A 16,698-nucleotide genomic window follows, 5' to 3' on the forward strand; every position below is an offset into this window, starting at 1 on the left:
GGATTACGACGGATGAATCGACCCCGAAATGCATGTCAATTCATACTATGGCAATATGCTTATGATGGGAGTTATCGACGTCGTCAGTGTCGGGCCTTTTATTCCACTTTAGTGGCCGAGCGGCTGAGTGGTTTAAAGCACTACAGCTGGGTTCGATCTCTTGTTTTGCCGATTTTGCTACTAAGTTCGTCCGAAAGTTTGTGACGTCCAAAATGGTCAGAAAACATTTCATGTTGTAACACCCCAAAGTTTTGAAACTTTTAAAACTTATATAATAAAGGTAAATTCTCATTAAATCCCAAAACGGAGTATTACTAAACATAAGAGTGCGGGGTGTTATGCCACATCTGAGCTGGAGAACTCATATGCACAAGCTAAACTAACTAAATATCCTCAGTACATGGCACGCAGGCCGAAAGGAAAAACTATTTAACTAATCCAAGTTCTTTTAGCGCGCTCCGGAAGCTAATCATTTGTGCCTGAAAGCCAAATATATCTGTTCAGCGAATGATGCTGGTAACCCACTCCAACGTGTTGAAATACAATATAGGTAAATATATATAGATATATGAAAACCACTTTGAAGCAGGAAGATATATACTTAGGAGGCTCTAGCTTTAAAACCAGGAATAGACTCAACAGGTAGGGATAAGCACATTAAATAAGGATAATCAGTTATATAGAGATAATATCATAAAGAACATTTATCTAAGGTCACAGTTCACTTTCAAATCATTCACATCAATATTCAATCAACATTCATGTCACACAAGCACACTTTGGTGGTGCCACGGGACCAATCGCATGCCCCGAACATGAGGGTTAGTACATATAGTACTAACACGGCCTCGCAGAACCCTACCTCATACCGCAGCATGAAGGAGTTGACCGCAGCCAACTATATAGACCGTCGATAGGTTCAACGGCGGATCACAGCCCTACACACCGCTGACGCGCTCAGTCGGTGGACTGTGATCCTCTTTTGGGGACTGCGACTCTACACACCGCTTGACGAGCTCAGTCGGTGGGTCGTAACCGATCAAAGCCCTACACACCGCCTGAGGGACTCATTCGATGGGCAATGATCTTCGGGGACTACGACCCTACACACCGCTGGCACATACACTCGGTGGATCGCAGCCGACCATAGCCCTACACACCGCCTGATCACTCATTCGGTGGACTATGGCCTTCCTCGGGCTAGTGGCCCTACACACCGCCTGGCGCGTCCAGTCGGTGGACCATAGCACACGAGGCCCATGTGGACCGCAGCCCAAGAAGTGAGTCACTGACCGTAGGCAGGAGAATGAACCGTAGCTCATGAGTAACCAGTTTGACCGCAGCCAACTTCTGAACCGCAGCTCAGGAATAACCAATTTGATCGCAACCAAATTGGGGTATTATGCTCACATAACACATAGTAACACATAATAGCACATTGGGAAGGGGGAAAGCGTATAAATAAACTTATGCGTGATTATTCACATACTAAGAATAGTCCTAAGGGGTTCATACATCTTCCTCCAAGGCCAACGGGTTACCGATTCAACTAGCATGCAATAAACGAGACTCTTTTATCCTATGAACGGTACCCGAAACATCAACTAGACTCATGCATGACAAACGGAGTCCGTTGGGACACCACGGGGATTGGGGAACATCAAACGGGGAAGCCAAAGTCTCGAGGTGGGCAACAACCAGCGGGTAGACACGCCGGCAGCCCGACGGCGATAAACTTCCGGGCAGCGGGTGCCCGGTGGGCAGTCGCCTGCCCGCTGCCGGCGGCGTCTCTTTGGGCAGCGGGTAGGTGGCGGGTTCCCCTACCCCCCACTGATTCTTTATCAAAATAAACGTCCCGGGATCCTTCGTGGAACCCGAAACCATGCTTAGACACCTTTGAACGCAAATAACGACATCACGTAGACAATTAATGGATCAAAAGCGAGGATCACATAGGACACATCCTATCATGACTTCTAAACATAATCAACACCCGAACATGTGAATTCCTACCCAAATATACCAAGAAAATCCCAATACGAAATTCATGATTCAACCTAGGGCTCTAAACATATTTAAATCAACAAGATCATAGTTCATCTTTAATATCAAGAAACATCAAGACTTATCAAGGATATCACACAATCATCAAGATCCTCTTATCATCATCAAGATTATCAAGATCACACATAAAATCATCTCATCAATCATCAAGATTACGTCACAATTATCATATCAAGACACAAGCATATAGAGGAAGCCAAAGAAGAAGATTATAGCAAAGAATATAGGTTTTGTTGAGACATGGGTTACCTCTTAGCCTTAATTAAATTCCTTGGCTATGAAGGGTCTTTCTTTAAGATCTCTTCTTTTTTTATTTTTCCTATGGGAATTCTTGGGAATTCTTGTGTGGTGAAAGTTATTGTGGTGTGGGTTCTAGGTGCCTCCTATGCCCCTATTTATATATCTAAGAGTCCTAATTAGGGTCTAAATGGTATGGGCTTGGTAATTCTATTCCTTACAGGACTAAGGGGTTGGTTTTAGGGATAAGGGTCCATGGGCTATGGTGGACCCCTTTTTAGTCAATTAATGGATTTTAATTCTCTTTTTAGGGTAGGTAATTAAATAATTAGTTTGGGTTAGAGGTCGTAACACGGGGTGTTACACATGTACTTAGAAACGGCTAAAGAGGTCGTAACACGGGGTGTTACACATGTACTTAGAATTGGAGGGAGAATCTTTACCGGATTTCCTTGTTAAATGGAAGGCAGCGATCGGTGAGGTCGAGCCTATGGATGACCTCAACGCGATCAACATGTTGCATTCCTTCCTTCGAGTCGGGGTGTTATATCAAGATTTTATTTTGCACCCCCCGACCACGTATGAGGATGTCATCCAACGAGTAACAGATTATGCTAATGCCGGAGAAGCTAATGCAGCGAATCGGTCTCAAGAGACCGGAACGAGCAGGAAACCGACTGGCCGACCGGATGGAAGGCAAGGAGACGTTTAGGGTAAAGGGTGTGGACGAACAGCGGATTTCACTCCTTTATACCAGCCCGTGGTGGACGTTTTGCGCTATGCGCAATTGTGTAATATGATTGAACTCCCCGAACCGTTCAAAGATGGTCGGGACAAGAATAAATATTGCACGTACCATCGATGTAAAGGGCATGAGACGGAAGAATGCACATACTTGAAACAACTCATAGAAGAATTGCTTCATTCCGGGAAGTTGACCGAGTTTGCGGCAAAGAAAGAAGAGAGCAAGAAATCATCATGGAAGAGAGGTTTTAAGAGATCTGATCAAGGAAAGAGAGACAAGGGTCTTAACGACCCCCGGCCTCTGCTTCCAAACAGGTTATCCATGTTATCTTTGGTGGGCTTGAGGATGACACTTGTTCGTTAGAACGCCATTCGATGTATTCGATCGACTCAATAGATGGCTCAAAGAGACAAAAAGTTGAACCGATCACATTCACGCCTGAAGATCTCCCGACCGATTCAGATCAAGGCACTGAAGCGCTTGTCTTCACTATTGATATAATGGGGACGGATGTTCAGCGTGTCATGGTTGACACTGAAGCAGTGTGAATGTGCTCTACTTGGAGGTCTTCCAGAAGTTGAAGCTTGACCCGATTGAATTGACGCCTATCGGTACACCACTGTCCGGTTTCACTGGCGATATGATTCATCCTGAGGAGAAGATAATGTTACCTGTAGAGTTAGGCACCCCGCCACGAGCGGTGCGAGTATTGATGGAATTTGTGGTTGTGAACTTACGATGTGTTCACAATGCTATATTAGGCAGACCGACTATCGCTATGGTGGGAGGGATAATTTCGATGCCCTACCTATGCATGAAGTTCCCGACCCCAGAGGGGGTTGGTGTCCTTAAGGGGAACGTCCATTCAGCACGGAAGTGCTATCTTCAAGCCGTGAACAGGAAAGAAGCTAACAGCTCTCGGGTGAACACAATATCAAAACGAAACGATGAGATTAGAAAGGAGCAGCCCGAGCCGTTTGAAGAAGTGGAGGAATTCCCTTTGCATGAAGACCGTCCGGATCGAACCATCAAGATTGGTAAATCTTTATCCAGTGGGTTGAAGAGCACTATATTATCAGTCCTTCGCGAGTTTTCCAATATATTCGCGTAGGGACCCGAAGACATGCCTGGGATAGATCAATCAATCATATGCCATCATTTGGCAGTCAACCCGACGGCTAGACCAGTCATACAGAAGATTCGTCACTTGTCAACCGATCGGCGTGAATTTGTAAAAAAAAGAAGTCAAGACGTTAGCAGCAATCGGCCATGTTCGGCCTGTGGTATTCCCCGACTGGGTTGCAAATGTGGTGCTCATCCCTAAGCCTCCGGCATAGCGTATGTGTATAGATTACACTGATCTGAATAGAGCCTGCCCCTTAGATCCATACCCATTGCCGAGCATTCACCAGATGGTAGACGAGACGGCTGGGGCTGACCTGATGAGCTTCATGGACGCGTTCAAGGGTTAGCATCAGATCATGATGGCTGAAGAAGACGAAAGTAAAACATCTTTTGTCACGCCCGATGGCCTATATTGCTACAGAGTCATGCCTTTCGGCTGCGCAATGCTGGAGCGACGTACCAACGCATGATCAATCGTTTATTCGACCCACTACTTGGAAACACGATGGAAGCATATGTCTATGATATGCTTGTTAAGAGTCGGGACCGATCGCAGCACTGCCAACATCTGCGAGAGTGTTTCCAAATCATGCGGGCATACCGATTGCGGTTAAACCCGAGCAAATGCACGTTCGCTGTAGAGACCGGGAAATTCCTATGGTTTATGATGACAAAACGAGGGATCGAGCCTAATCCCTCCAAAGTCAAAGCCATCCTCGACATGCAGGCCCCGACCACAATCCGGGAGGCACAGCTACTGACCGGGCGACTCGCAGCCTTGAGCAGGTTCTTATCGAAGTTAGCAGAGCGTGCGCTATCGTTTTTCAAAACTTTAAGAAAAGTTAGTTGTTTCACATGGGACGATGAATGCCGAGCGACTTTCGACAATCTCAAGGAGTACCTAATGTCTCCCATTGTTCTCTCTAAACCTAAGCCTAGAGAAGATCTTGAGATATATTTAGCTGTCACGGATCAAGCGGTTAGCGCGGTGTTATGCCGAACAGACACCGAAGGCATTCAGCGACCGGTATATTATGTTAGCCGTGCACTACAAAGGTCTGAGCTCTGGTACTCTCAATTGGAGAAAGTCATTTAAGCCCTCTATACAGCGGCTAAAAATCTTACACCATATTTTCAAAGAAGAACCATCCGAGTGCTCACAAACCAACCGATCAATGCCATTCTCCGCATGACTACGTCGTCGGGACGATTGATTAAGTGGGCCATGATGTTAACACAATTCGCGATCGAGTACAAACCTCGACCGGCAATCAAGGGTTAAGCTTTAGCGGACTTTGTTGTGGAATGCACGGCGAGAGACACCGAGACGTCGTTCATGTCTGATCCGGACGCCTCTTGGTGGGGGGTGGTCACTGATGGGTCCAGCAGTAAGCGTGATTCAGGAGGGGGAGTCGTGATCACCAGCCCGGAAGGCTTCAAGGTTTATTATGCGCTCATATATCAGTTTTCGCCAACCAAGAATGAAGCTGAGTACGGGGCATTCGTTGCAGGCCTACAACACGCCGAAGATCTCGGTGCCGACTACGTTCGAGTCCAGACCGATTCCTCACTAGTTGTGGGGCAAGTACTGGAGGATTATGAGATTAATGGCGATCGTTTGTATAGGTATAGAAACTTGGCATTAGAAAAGTTGACCGGCTTCAAGGCTTATGCGGTCAAGCACGTCCCCCGTTTAGACAATGCTGATGCTGATATCCTCTCGAAACTTGTTCAAGAAGCCCCTAAGCACATCTCCAAACTTGCTCGAGTCTTGGTACTCCCAGCCCCGAGCATCGACTGATTAGAAGTTGCCCCAATTCAGGATGGACAACAAGACTGGATATCGGACATCATAACCTACCTCCAAGAGGACCGTCTACCGGAGGATGCTGGTAGGGCTCGCAAAGTTAAGCTCCGTGCACCAAGATTTCAGGTCGTGGACGGCCGCCTGTACCGGCGTTCTTATGGTGGTCCGTTGATGAGATGCCTTACGGACTTTGAAACACAAATAGTGATGACGGAGTTACATTCGGGTCTGTGTTCTTCTCATCAAGGAGGTCGGTCGCTCGCTCGAAGGATTATGGTGATCGGTTATTATTGGCCTTCCATTCAGATCGATTGTGAAAAGCTTGCAAAGGAGTGCGAAGCGTGTCAATTGTTTGCGAAGATGCCCGGACGACCAGCAACATTTAACCAACCGGTCAGTACCGCTGTCCCGTTCTCTCGTTGGGGAGTAGACATAATTGGGCCTTTCCCTCAGTTGTCCGGTCGACGACGGTTCATAATTGTTGCTATCGATTATTTCTCTAAATGGATTGAGGCTGAGCTGTTCGCAACCATAACATCTCACCAATGTGCTCGTTTCCTTTGGAGGAACGTGGTCTCCCAGTTCGGGGTGCCGGTCCAATTGATCACTGATAATGGCAAACAATTTGAAGGCCAATATTTCCAAAACTTTCTTGCAACAATAGGGACGAAGTCGCTGCATTCGTCCGTGGCCTACCCTCAAGGAAATGGTCAAGTTGAAAATGTTAATCGCACCATACTTGACGTCTTGAAGAAGAAACTTTATGCGTCCGGGCGTAGTTGGACAGAAGAGCTCCCTTTTATACTGTGGACGTATCGCACGACCCCGAGAGAAGCGACCCGAGAGACTCCATTTGCTCTAGCCTATGGTGCAAAAGCTAGACTACCAATTGAGGCGTGGATCCCGACCGCTCGCGAGAAGGATTACGACCCTGAAAGAAATGAAAGCTTACTGGCAATCGATCTAGATTGTTTGGAAGAAAATAGTGAGCTAGCAGCTCGACGAGTGGCAGAGTATCAGAAAAGAGTGAAAGCCAGTCGGGATGTGCAAGCCCGACCGCGGTACTTTCAAGTGGGAGACTACGTGTTGCGGCGACGTGAAGCTAGTCAACCACAAGAAGGTGGTAAGTTCGCTCAGAGCTGGGAGGGCCCGTATGTAATTTCAGCAATTATCCGACCGGGAACTTACAGGTTGGAAACTATAACAGGACGACCGATTGAACGGACTTGGAACTCAGAAAATTTGGTGTTGTTTCGTCACTAGGCGTGTCTTAACGGTTATGCATAGCCTTTGTTCCTTATTTTGTACACGGTCGGGGTAGATGTTAGTTAATGTGTACTCGACCTTTCAGTGTGTAACTCGTTGCAGTTTGGATGCAAGTGGCTTGTTCGCATAGATAAGCGGCTAGCCATTAGTTAATCGTAATGTTTGCATGTTAAGGTTGTAATGACTGGTGTAAAAAAAACCCTTATATAAGTACTCGGACCCGGTTGGATAAGGCTCAGACCTACGACCGCAATGTCGATAAACTTTAAGTTCCGGTTCCATACCGATGAGGACAAGGCTCCGACCTACGACCACAACGTCGCGTAAACTTTATTCCGGTCCCATACCGATGAGGACGAGGTTCCGACTTGACGACCGCAATGTCGATAAACTTTAAGTTCCGGTGGTACACCGATGAGGACAAGGCTCCGATCTACTAATGGGTTCCGAGTACAAACGAAAAATGAAAGAAACCAAACATACCCGTGTCGTATCCTATGGCTCGGGCCTGATCCCTTTGGATCAGAAGATAAGCGGGGCAGGCATCTAAGGACCCTCGAGGTCGGATACCCCGCTCGGCGTGAAACCTCTAAACCGCATCCGGCGGTCTAACCCGATTCATACAAGACCTCTTGGTCGGGCATAAGGCCATTTAATCCCGACTGATCCTACTAGCCATCACTCTAATTCTCTTAGTTGCCGTTCCGCACACTAAGAGAATGAGGGGGCTGCGGGGCTAGTATAGTTAGGCAGTCTGCTCTACAACGTACTTTGTTACGATTAAAACAGCGCGGTAATGTAACGAACAGTTAAAATTGCAAAATGCAAATTATATATATTAATAGAATAAAGTCTGCGAAGTTCTGATAGACCGCTCAGCACAAAGGGACCGAGCTCCTCAAAAATAAAACCAAAGCAAGTTAAAAATAACCCCTAATGTAAAGGGTCTGAGCCCTTCCAAAACGGAGGCAAAATAAAAATTAAGTCTAGATTAAGTCTTAAGGGTTAGGGTTCTGTTGATCTGCATCGGCTTGGACGGGCTTCGGGTCAGAGCTCAGCTGGTCGGCATATGGATTGGGACCCGGATCAGCTACATCGGTTGGGAGATTAGCCAAGATAGTTCTTAAGTCTTCATCTTCAAAGACTTCAGTGAGAGACGTTTGTACGTCTCGGAACATAGCTCGCTGACCTGAGGCGAAGGCCCAATCACCAAAAACCCATGGCAGGTCATCACTGAGCTTTTGCATAAGGAACGCCCGGAAAAATTGCTCGGCCATAGCTTGGTCGCTGCAAAGGAATTCGGCCAATTTTTCCCGATCGCCAAGCCATTGCTTCAGCCCTTTGGTCTCTTTCCGAGCAGTTTCTGCTTCTTCGACCGCTTTCTGTGCCAAGGTCACAGTAGTTGTTCGGGTTTCCTCGGCGGTCGCCTTTCCATCTTGAGACGACGCTTGAGCTCTTTGACTTCCTTTTTCAAGGCATCGGTCTCCGTGTTGGCTCGGGCACGATAATATAAGGCTGTCAAGATCCGAGTAATCTGCAAAACGGTTTAAGTTACTTAGTCTGATCACAAAGGGTAACTTTAAGTACGAAAGGATGATGAATATGAACCTTAATCAGTTCCCGAGCGCCGGCTTCGAATATCTGCTCGGCCATCCAATCGAGCATGGCCTCGTCAGAAGGAAATAGGGCGTTGATCTCGTTTAAGAGAGACGGTTGATGTACACCGCCCCGAACGGTGTCGACCGGGGAAGTAGGCTTGCAGGTCTTTTTCTAGGGAGCTAACTCCTCGACCTCGGACTCACCCGCCTTCTCCTTTCCTCTTTTGTTAGACGCACGAACGATCTGCACCTCTGTGCCCCGATCGCTTGCGACAGCGGGTATGTCAGCAGTCGCGGTTGTGACCATAGGGATCGCGGTCGATACGGCCTCACCCAGGCCAGCAGCGCTCGTATCGCTAGGCCCTACTGCCTTCTTCCCCCTAGCGTCACCTTAGGTCGGGGCGCGCGGGTACTGGCACTGCCGCTCGGGAATCCTCGACTTGACTTCATATCTGCAAGATTAAATTAATGCAATTAAGTAAAGATCGGAAGGGCTGGAGTAAAACCTTGAGGACCGGGAAATTGTTTTGCACAGGTACCCTTTCTTGGAGGGTCCTGGCCTAGGAGGTGGAATAGCGATCGTGATTTCTACCGGCTGAGGGGTGTATTTCCTATCAAGGTCGTATCTTGGCGGTGGAAGTCGAGCATTGGTATAAGCCTCCGCCGACCGGAAGAACTTATAATCATGAAATTCTGTGAAAATCCGTGCGGTTGCCTCTTGTAGCTCGTCGGTCGGATTAGGTTGAATATTCTCCGTGAAGTGTGTCGCCCAAACCCGTTTGACTGGAAGCGGCTATACATACTCGATCGAGAAAATTCGATCCTTCCACCCTTTGTTGTTTGCAGGAAGCCGAGCGATGGAACACAGATGCTCTCAGGATTGAGCCATCAAGAAACCCCCTCCATAATTAGCCGGTAGCTGTTTAACTTGATTGATGTAGTTGAACAGTTCAATGGTGCAAGGGGCTTCATGCCGAGCACAAATTTGTAGAAAACACGCTATTATCCGATAGGCATTTAGACATATCTGCCCGGGGAGAACCTTGTAAAAATCTAGGAAAGATAGTAGAAAAGGCGAGAAAGGGAAGGATATCGGCGCTTTTAGGGAATCGAGATGCATCCCGAGCCAATCCCCGTCTGTCCGATCTATTACATTCCTGAGTGCTCTGGTTGTATCGAATTTAACCCGCTCGGACAGTAAGGTTGCGATCTCAGCCATTTCCTTTCGGTTGAGGAAGCATTCGTGTTGTTCCACTACCTCGATGTTCAGAAAGATCATTTCGGGGACCTTAGGCACTGGTCTGGCCGTCTCGACGGCCAAAGCCTCGGTTAAGCGCACTAAGGAACGGGGAGAAAGATTGGGGTTTAGAGCAGAAATGAGCGTTCGAGGAGATTTCCCGCACCCATGTTGAACTTCTGACTCTTGATCTCGGTCGGCTGCATCATCCTCTGTCGGCTGCATCATCCTCTGTCTCTCTCAGCCGCTCTTCCGTAGATTTAGCCGTTTGGTCTTCCCGAGTGGAGGCCTCACCACTACGAGAAGCGAAAACCCTATCCGATTGGTTTTCATTCGCGAGCTCGTCGGTGTCTGTGTGGTCAGTAAACTCCTCTTCCTCGTCGTCATAATCAGCGACCGAGGGGTTTTCACTGTCGGAGCTGGTCATGTATCCTTCAAAGAGGATAAGGGGTATTTTAGTGTAAACCCGAGTAGCTTTTACCCCGGGCGAGCGTGCCACAGGGCACATTGAGCTTAGCGCATAAAGAGAAGTGAAACAAAGCAATAGTATAATAAACTTACCGGTTGATCAAGCTTCGAAGCAAAAAACCTTTGGAAGATGTCCAAGCTCTATTTGAAAGATGGGTCGGAGATGTCCGACCGCAAGAGCAAGAAAAGATGTGTAAATAGGGTTTTGCGAAAGGCCTTATATAGGCCTTGAAAATGGCAGGAAAGCAAGCATGTTTCAGAAGTTTGGTGCGGATCCCTAGGATAATCGAGCAGTGGAGAAACGCATTCCTAAGGTCTCGATTGCTCGATTAGAAGGCCTTACGGTGAACCCGCATCACACGGGAACGGAGCCGACATCGACACTGTGTCCATAATCCCGACCCCTCGCGAATATCCGTCTAAGCCCGAGCCCTTCCTCAGAAGGCTTTCGTTAGAGGCACGGGCTGGGGGGCTCTTAGTAGTCATATATCTAGTTGTCCCTCGAGCCGAGTGTCAAGCATAGCGGTCGAGTCTAGATCGGCTACACATCAGATACAATACCCGATCGGTACCAAGCGGTTACGTGTCGGCCGTCTGGGAGCACGCGGTTCACCCCGACCACAGGCACGTGTAGCATTATCACGCTTGGAGTACGTGTAGGCTTTCCTCCAAAGTAGAGTGACACGTAAAGTGTTTTCCTCAGTTAGAGCGCCTTTAGTTGCATGAAGGCCACATGTCTAGCGTGCCGGGAGCCCAGAAGAAGCCTCCTTGTCCCTATGAATACCCGCATTTATTGCAGGTAGAGGGGAATTATTGAGACTTGGGGAGAGAGAGTGAGCCTACCGACCCGTTATCCCTCCATCCTGACCTCTAAGAGCACGTACTCTAGTAGTAGAATACCTAGTACTGTATTTCCACTATCAATTACCATCTCTATTTGTGACACCCCGTAAATCCGGATTCTATTTAGGGATTAATTAAGTAATTAATCCTAATCCAATTGGTAATTTAATCCTTTAAATTCCTGAAAATTCAATAGTCGGGGACTAGTAATTGACTAGTCAACCCAAGTCAAGTGTTGTACCTAAAGCTTTGTGAGTAGTTCCCTTGTTCCCTTACACTCTTTCATCTTAGTAAGGGTAAGGAAGACATTTCCTTCATGATTGTATTCCAAGTTAACCTAGGAGACATCTCTCATTTATATCCTAACACTTTCAAAGCAAAAAACTCTCCCTTCTCTCTAAAAACCTAGCTAGCTTTCTCTCCAAGCTAAGTTTAGACTTTCCAAGATCTTCAAAGTTTGTCTCCAAGATTCCACATTTCCTACTCTTAAGCATCTAGGAGGGTAAGATCTATGTTTCTTTTTGTGTTTTTAGTGTTTTCTAAGGTATCTTTTTCTAAAGGTAGAATCTTTACGATCTTTTGGTGTGTTCTTGAAGTGGGTGTGGAAGGTGAACCTTGTTATGAGCTTTGAGAAGTTTTAAGTGAAGGTTTTTGTCTACAAGAGGTAACCCATGCTCTACAAAATCTATTTTGCTTACCTACAAGATGATTTATTGGATTCTACATGTGATTTTGCTATGAAATGTGAGTGTTGATGCATTGTCTTGTGAAAATGCATATCTAGAGCTTGTTATTAGGGTTCATGTATGCCATTGCTTGGCTATTCCTTTGATTCAAGTCATTTTGTTGTATTTGGTGAGATTTGGCATGTTTTGGACTTGAATTTGAGCTTGGTGTTGAAAATCCCCGAAGGGATAATTTGTGGTACAGAGGTGTACCCGCGAGCGGAACAAAGGGTAGGCGTCCACCCGCCGCCCCACCCGCAGGGTACAGGCGTGTGGGAGATTGTGTTCCCGCGGGCGAAACCACGGGTGGGGGTCCACCCGTGGCCCCACCCGCGGGTACGTATGTTGGTGTTGGGCGGGGATTTGTTCCCCGTGATTCTTTTGACTGTCCAATGTTCTTTTGTGGAACTATTTGAGCGTCTTCTTGATGTTTCGTATGTCTAGAACTATATGGTAGGAATCCATGTAGGTTTTGGTGTCTTGAATCGTGCTAAGTGTTCAACCTTGTGATTCGTTGAACCATGATGAGTCTTGTATGTTCTACAGAACTATGTTTAGTTTACTCGTTTGATAAGCATGCTAGTTCGGTGTCAAAATGCTAGCGTGTGTGGTTTGTCCTATCCTATTGTGGATGATGACTTGTGTTAATCATCGTTGTTGTCGGATTGTGATCTTTCCCTTGTTGAGTATAGTTTCATATCTTCGTTGTGATCCGTTGATTGATTCCTGTGATGGTGTTGTGTGTGTGGATGTACCTGGATTGCACGATTAATGGTATGGGACATTAGTGACCAAGGTACGGCAGTGGTCCTCGTGGTGGCCATGACGTGATTATGGAGTTTATGACCTGTGTGTCGGGTTCACGTATTTCTTGGGAGGCATGTGTTTCCAAGGCATGTGTTGCCATATGTGTGATCGGTACCTTCGTGTACTATGAATTGGTGGATTTGTTGGCGGTTTATCGGCGGATGGGGACGACGGTCCTCGGAGGGAAAAGGTTGGACTTGTATGTACAGGGGTCCTAGAGGTAATGGTTGGAACTAGCTATAAGGTTGGAACCGGGCATAAGGAAGGCATATCAATTCGTGATGGGTGATGTCACGAAGGCATGTGTTGCCATTGTTGTGTATTTCTCTATTTGTGACATGTGTTATCACAAAGGCATGTGTTGTCAAGGCATGTGTTGCCAATGTGAGTGTCCTTATTCTCTTGATTTATGCATGTCGGGTGATATTCTACTGTGTGATGGTAGAATACGCCTTGAGCCATTCTTGGGTGTCGTTGTCACTTCTTGATGTCTTGGGATGTGTTCCCTTGTCTTTGTTGTGAGTGTATTGAGTCTTGTGATTGACTTCTACTCTTGGTTTTAAACATATATATATATACTATATCCCGTTTCGCAAATGATTTTGTGTATATATATCCTATCTATGTATGATATTTCACATGTATTGGTGGGTTACCAGCATCATTCGCTGACCGGGCGTCGTCCCATATATTTATGTGTTTCTTTCAGGTGCCGAGTAGGGTCGAGCGCGATCTAGAGATGGATAGAATAGATCCCTCAATCCTTGTAGTATGCTTTGGCCTATGTGCCCTTTGCTAGACTTTAGACTTGTTGTTGTTTACCTTGTTCCTATATAGACGGATTATGTTAATGTTGTTTATGCTTATGCGTTCACCGTTTTGTGGACGTGGCATAACACTCTACGTTTTCCACCTATTTCATTTTTAGACTTCCGATGTGTATGCTTTTTATGGTTAGATTATATGCATGATTAAGTTTTAAATCGGTATGGAAATCGGGGGTGTTACAGTTGGTATCAGTGCCTAGGTTTGAGCCTAGGATGGTAGAGTCTAGACTTGTAAGTGGCTAAGTGTGGCTTGAGACCTTAAAGTAACCATAAGAATCTAAATGTTTAGGCTTAGGACTTTTAGGACGCGCAGTGAGTTGTGTGTTGCTTTCGGTTGTTTGCTTGTGTGTTGCCTTGTTTGTAACAGTGTTGTTGTTGTAGAAGCTTCGCGATGCCTCCTCATCTGCGTGCACGTACACCGGAGACCCCGACGAACGAACAGCTTGCCCAGAATCTACATCAGCTCACACAGACTATGCAGACCCTCAGTGAGGCGTTGTTGCACAACAACCATCCTGTGCCACCTCCGCAGCCGGCCGGACAGAGGGATTTAGGCCGTCTGGTGTCGAGCTATCGACCTCCGACGTTCGCGGGCGAAGAAGATCCCATTGTCCTAGAAGAATGGTTGGGGACGTTTGAGAAGATCTTTTCGGTTGTTGGTTGTCCAGAGGAGCGGAGAGTAGAGCTTGCAAAGTTCTACTTCTGCCACGAGGCCGACTTGTGGTGGATACATGAGGTCCCAGCTTGTCTCGAGGAGCCTGGCTTTGATTGGACTGCTTTGAAGGATCGGATGTGTGAACGATTCTACCCAGCGCATGTTAGAGCTGCAATGTATGAGGAATTTCTACATCTTCATCAAGGTTCTTCATCAGTGGTTGAGTACCAAAAGAGGTTTCTAGAGCTTGCACGCTTCGCCCGGATGCTTGTCCCAATAGAACTCGCCAAAGTTGAGAAGTTCGTAGCTGGCTTGAACTACGAAGCACATAAGGCCTTAACAGTGAGCAGGCCGAGCTCTTTGAAGGAAGCATACCTGAGTGCTGCGGATTTGTACCGTGTTCAGCAGCTACAGCGTGGATCCTTTGAGCTTGCAAGAAAGAGGACCGAGAGTGGAGGCTCTTCCAACTTCAAGAAGCCATGGCCGAGCTTCCAAGCCAAGAATGCATCATCTCCAACCCAAGGACCAAATCGAGCTGAGCCCGGGAGTCAAGTCAAGAAGTTTGCATGCCATAAATGTGGGAAAGAGCACGCGGGCAAGGATTGCAATGGCCATGCATTCCGGTGCTATCGTTGTGGAGACCGAGGACATAAGATCGCTGAATGCCCTCAGCAAGCCAATTAAAGGGCGTTGCCACCATCGACGGGACCCAGTGGAGCAGCAAGAGGTAGCTCGAGCCGTGGAGCAGCCGGGACTAGGTCGTCGGGGAGAGTCTTCGTGATGGGACGATCGCAGGCGGAGACCGAGGGCTTGGTGGAGGAGGAGATAGCAGGTAACCCTTTTCCTAGCCTACCCTTGTCTTTAGAACGCATCTCGTTCCTTGTTATTTTTGTGCATTGCCTTGTTTCTTTCGTTGCCCGTTTGAGTTGCCTTGTTTTCCTTGCCGTGTTTTCCCTTGATGCGTGATTCTTTTAGTCTTAGGGGTAAGCATTTCGTAGAGTTAATTGTTTACCTCCAAAATGAGCTATGATCCATCCAAGTGTTCTTTGAACATTGGAATAGGAGAATCCATAGAATTCCTTCTTGTGAAGCTTAAAAAGACCAAGTAAATTTTATTTGCAAGTTTTGAGTTTTGAACTTGGGTTTATCACTTGTCAACCCAACCCTTGTACCACTTGACCTAATTATGTTTCTTGAACCTTACCTAAGTTAAATTCCATTTAACCCATAAATTCTCAGTTTACCCAAAATTTCCAAATTAAATCATCTTCTTTCCAATTTTTCCCCAAATTCCAAAACCCTTATTTTTCCTTTCTTCCCTTCTTCTACCCGTGAGAACCACCGAGCACACCCCACCCCACCACCCGTCTCCGACCTACCCACCCTGTCCCCGTCGCCGCCAGACCACCGCCACCACCGGAGCTTCGACGTCGACCTGCTAAGCTGCCGCGAAGTTGAGAGAGCAGCGAGAGGGTGAGGCACCGTGAAGGAAGAAGAGAAAAATGGGAGAAAAGCCTTGGGTCTTCTCTTGGAGCTTTGGGTCATCTTTAACCATGCCTAGGAGGTCAAGTTTGGCAAGGAAAGCGGAATGGGTGGATGCCCATTATCTCGTTCTTGAAGGTAAAGCTTTTGACCCGGAATCCTTTCCTAGTTCTTTGTTGGATATGCTTAGATATCAAGGTTTGTTAGATGGGTTTCTCGCCATAAGGGCCGAGACATACCCAAGCTTGGTTAAAGAGTTTTACCGTTGCATGGTTGTGACAAAAGAAGGGGGAAAGCTTGAAATCACCTCTAAGGTGAGAGGTGTGAAAGTGGTTCTGTCTGAAAACAGGTTAGCCCAACTCTTAAGTTTGACCACTACGGGAGTCTCTCTGTATAGTGGTAATTCTTGGATTAATACGGATACCATGGGGTCGCACGAGTGGTTTCACTCAAGCTTCCAGACCGGAGAAGAAGTGGTTGTCTGCCGAGCAAAGGATCTTGGTAATGCTTGTGTCAGATTGTTTGTTGCCCAATAACAACAAAAGTCGGTTGTTGGGAAAATTGGAGTGCACCTTTGCTTTTTGTCTGAAGAACATGGTAAAGTTTAATATGCCTGCCCTGATGTTGCAACACATGGTCTTTTGCCGTGACCACAACTGGAAGAGCCTACCTTACGGTATGGTGTTGAGTTGGATTTTTGTTAAGAAAGGCGTGTCTGTGGAAGGGTGTGTACCGAATGCTGTAGTAAGTTGGTGTTAGATGCCATAAACCTGCGGAGTTGCAACTTGTACCAGTTGGATGATGGTGATTAC

At 46.9% G+C, this 16,698-nt stretch overlaps 1 protein-coding gene across 1 annotated transcript; it reads left to right on the top strand.

Moving 5' to 3' along the window:
• The first annotated feature begins 14,140 nt into the window (after positions 1 to 14,140).
• Positions 14,141 to 15,088, top strand: LOC109157413. Its single transcript, XM_019305322.1, has one exon. The coding sequence runs from the start codon at positions 14,141 to 14,143 to the stop codon at positions 15,086 to 15,088; it is 948 nt and encodes a 315-aa protein (XP_019160867.1).
• Positions 15,089 to 16,698: the final 1,610 nt, after the last annotated feature.

This window comes from Ipomoea nil, unplaced genomic scaffold (assembly GCF_001879475.1).
Source record: "Ipomoea nil cultivar Tokyo-kokei standard unplaced genomic scaffold, Asagao_1.1 scaffold2780, whole genome shotgun sequence".
Taxonomy (NCBI): Eukaryota; Viridiplantae; Streptophyta; class Magnoliopsida; order Solanales; family Convolvulaceae; genus Ipomoea; species Ipomoea nil.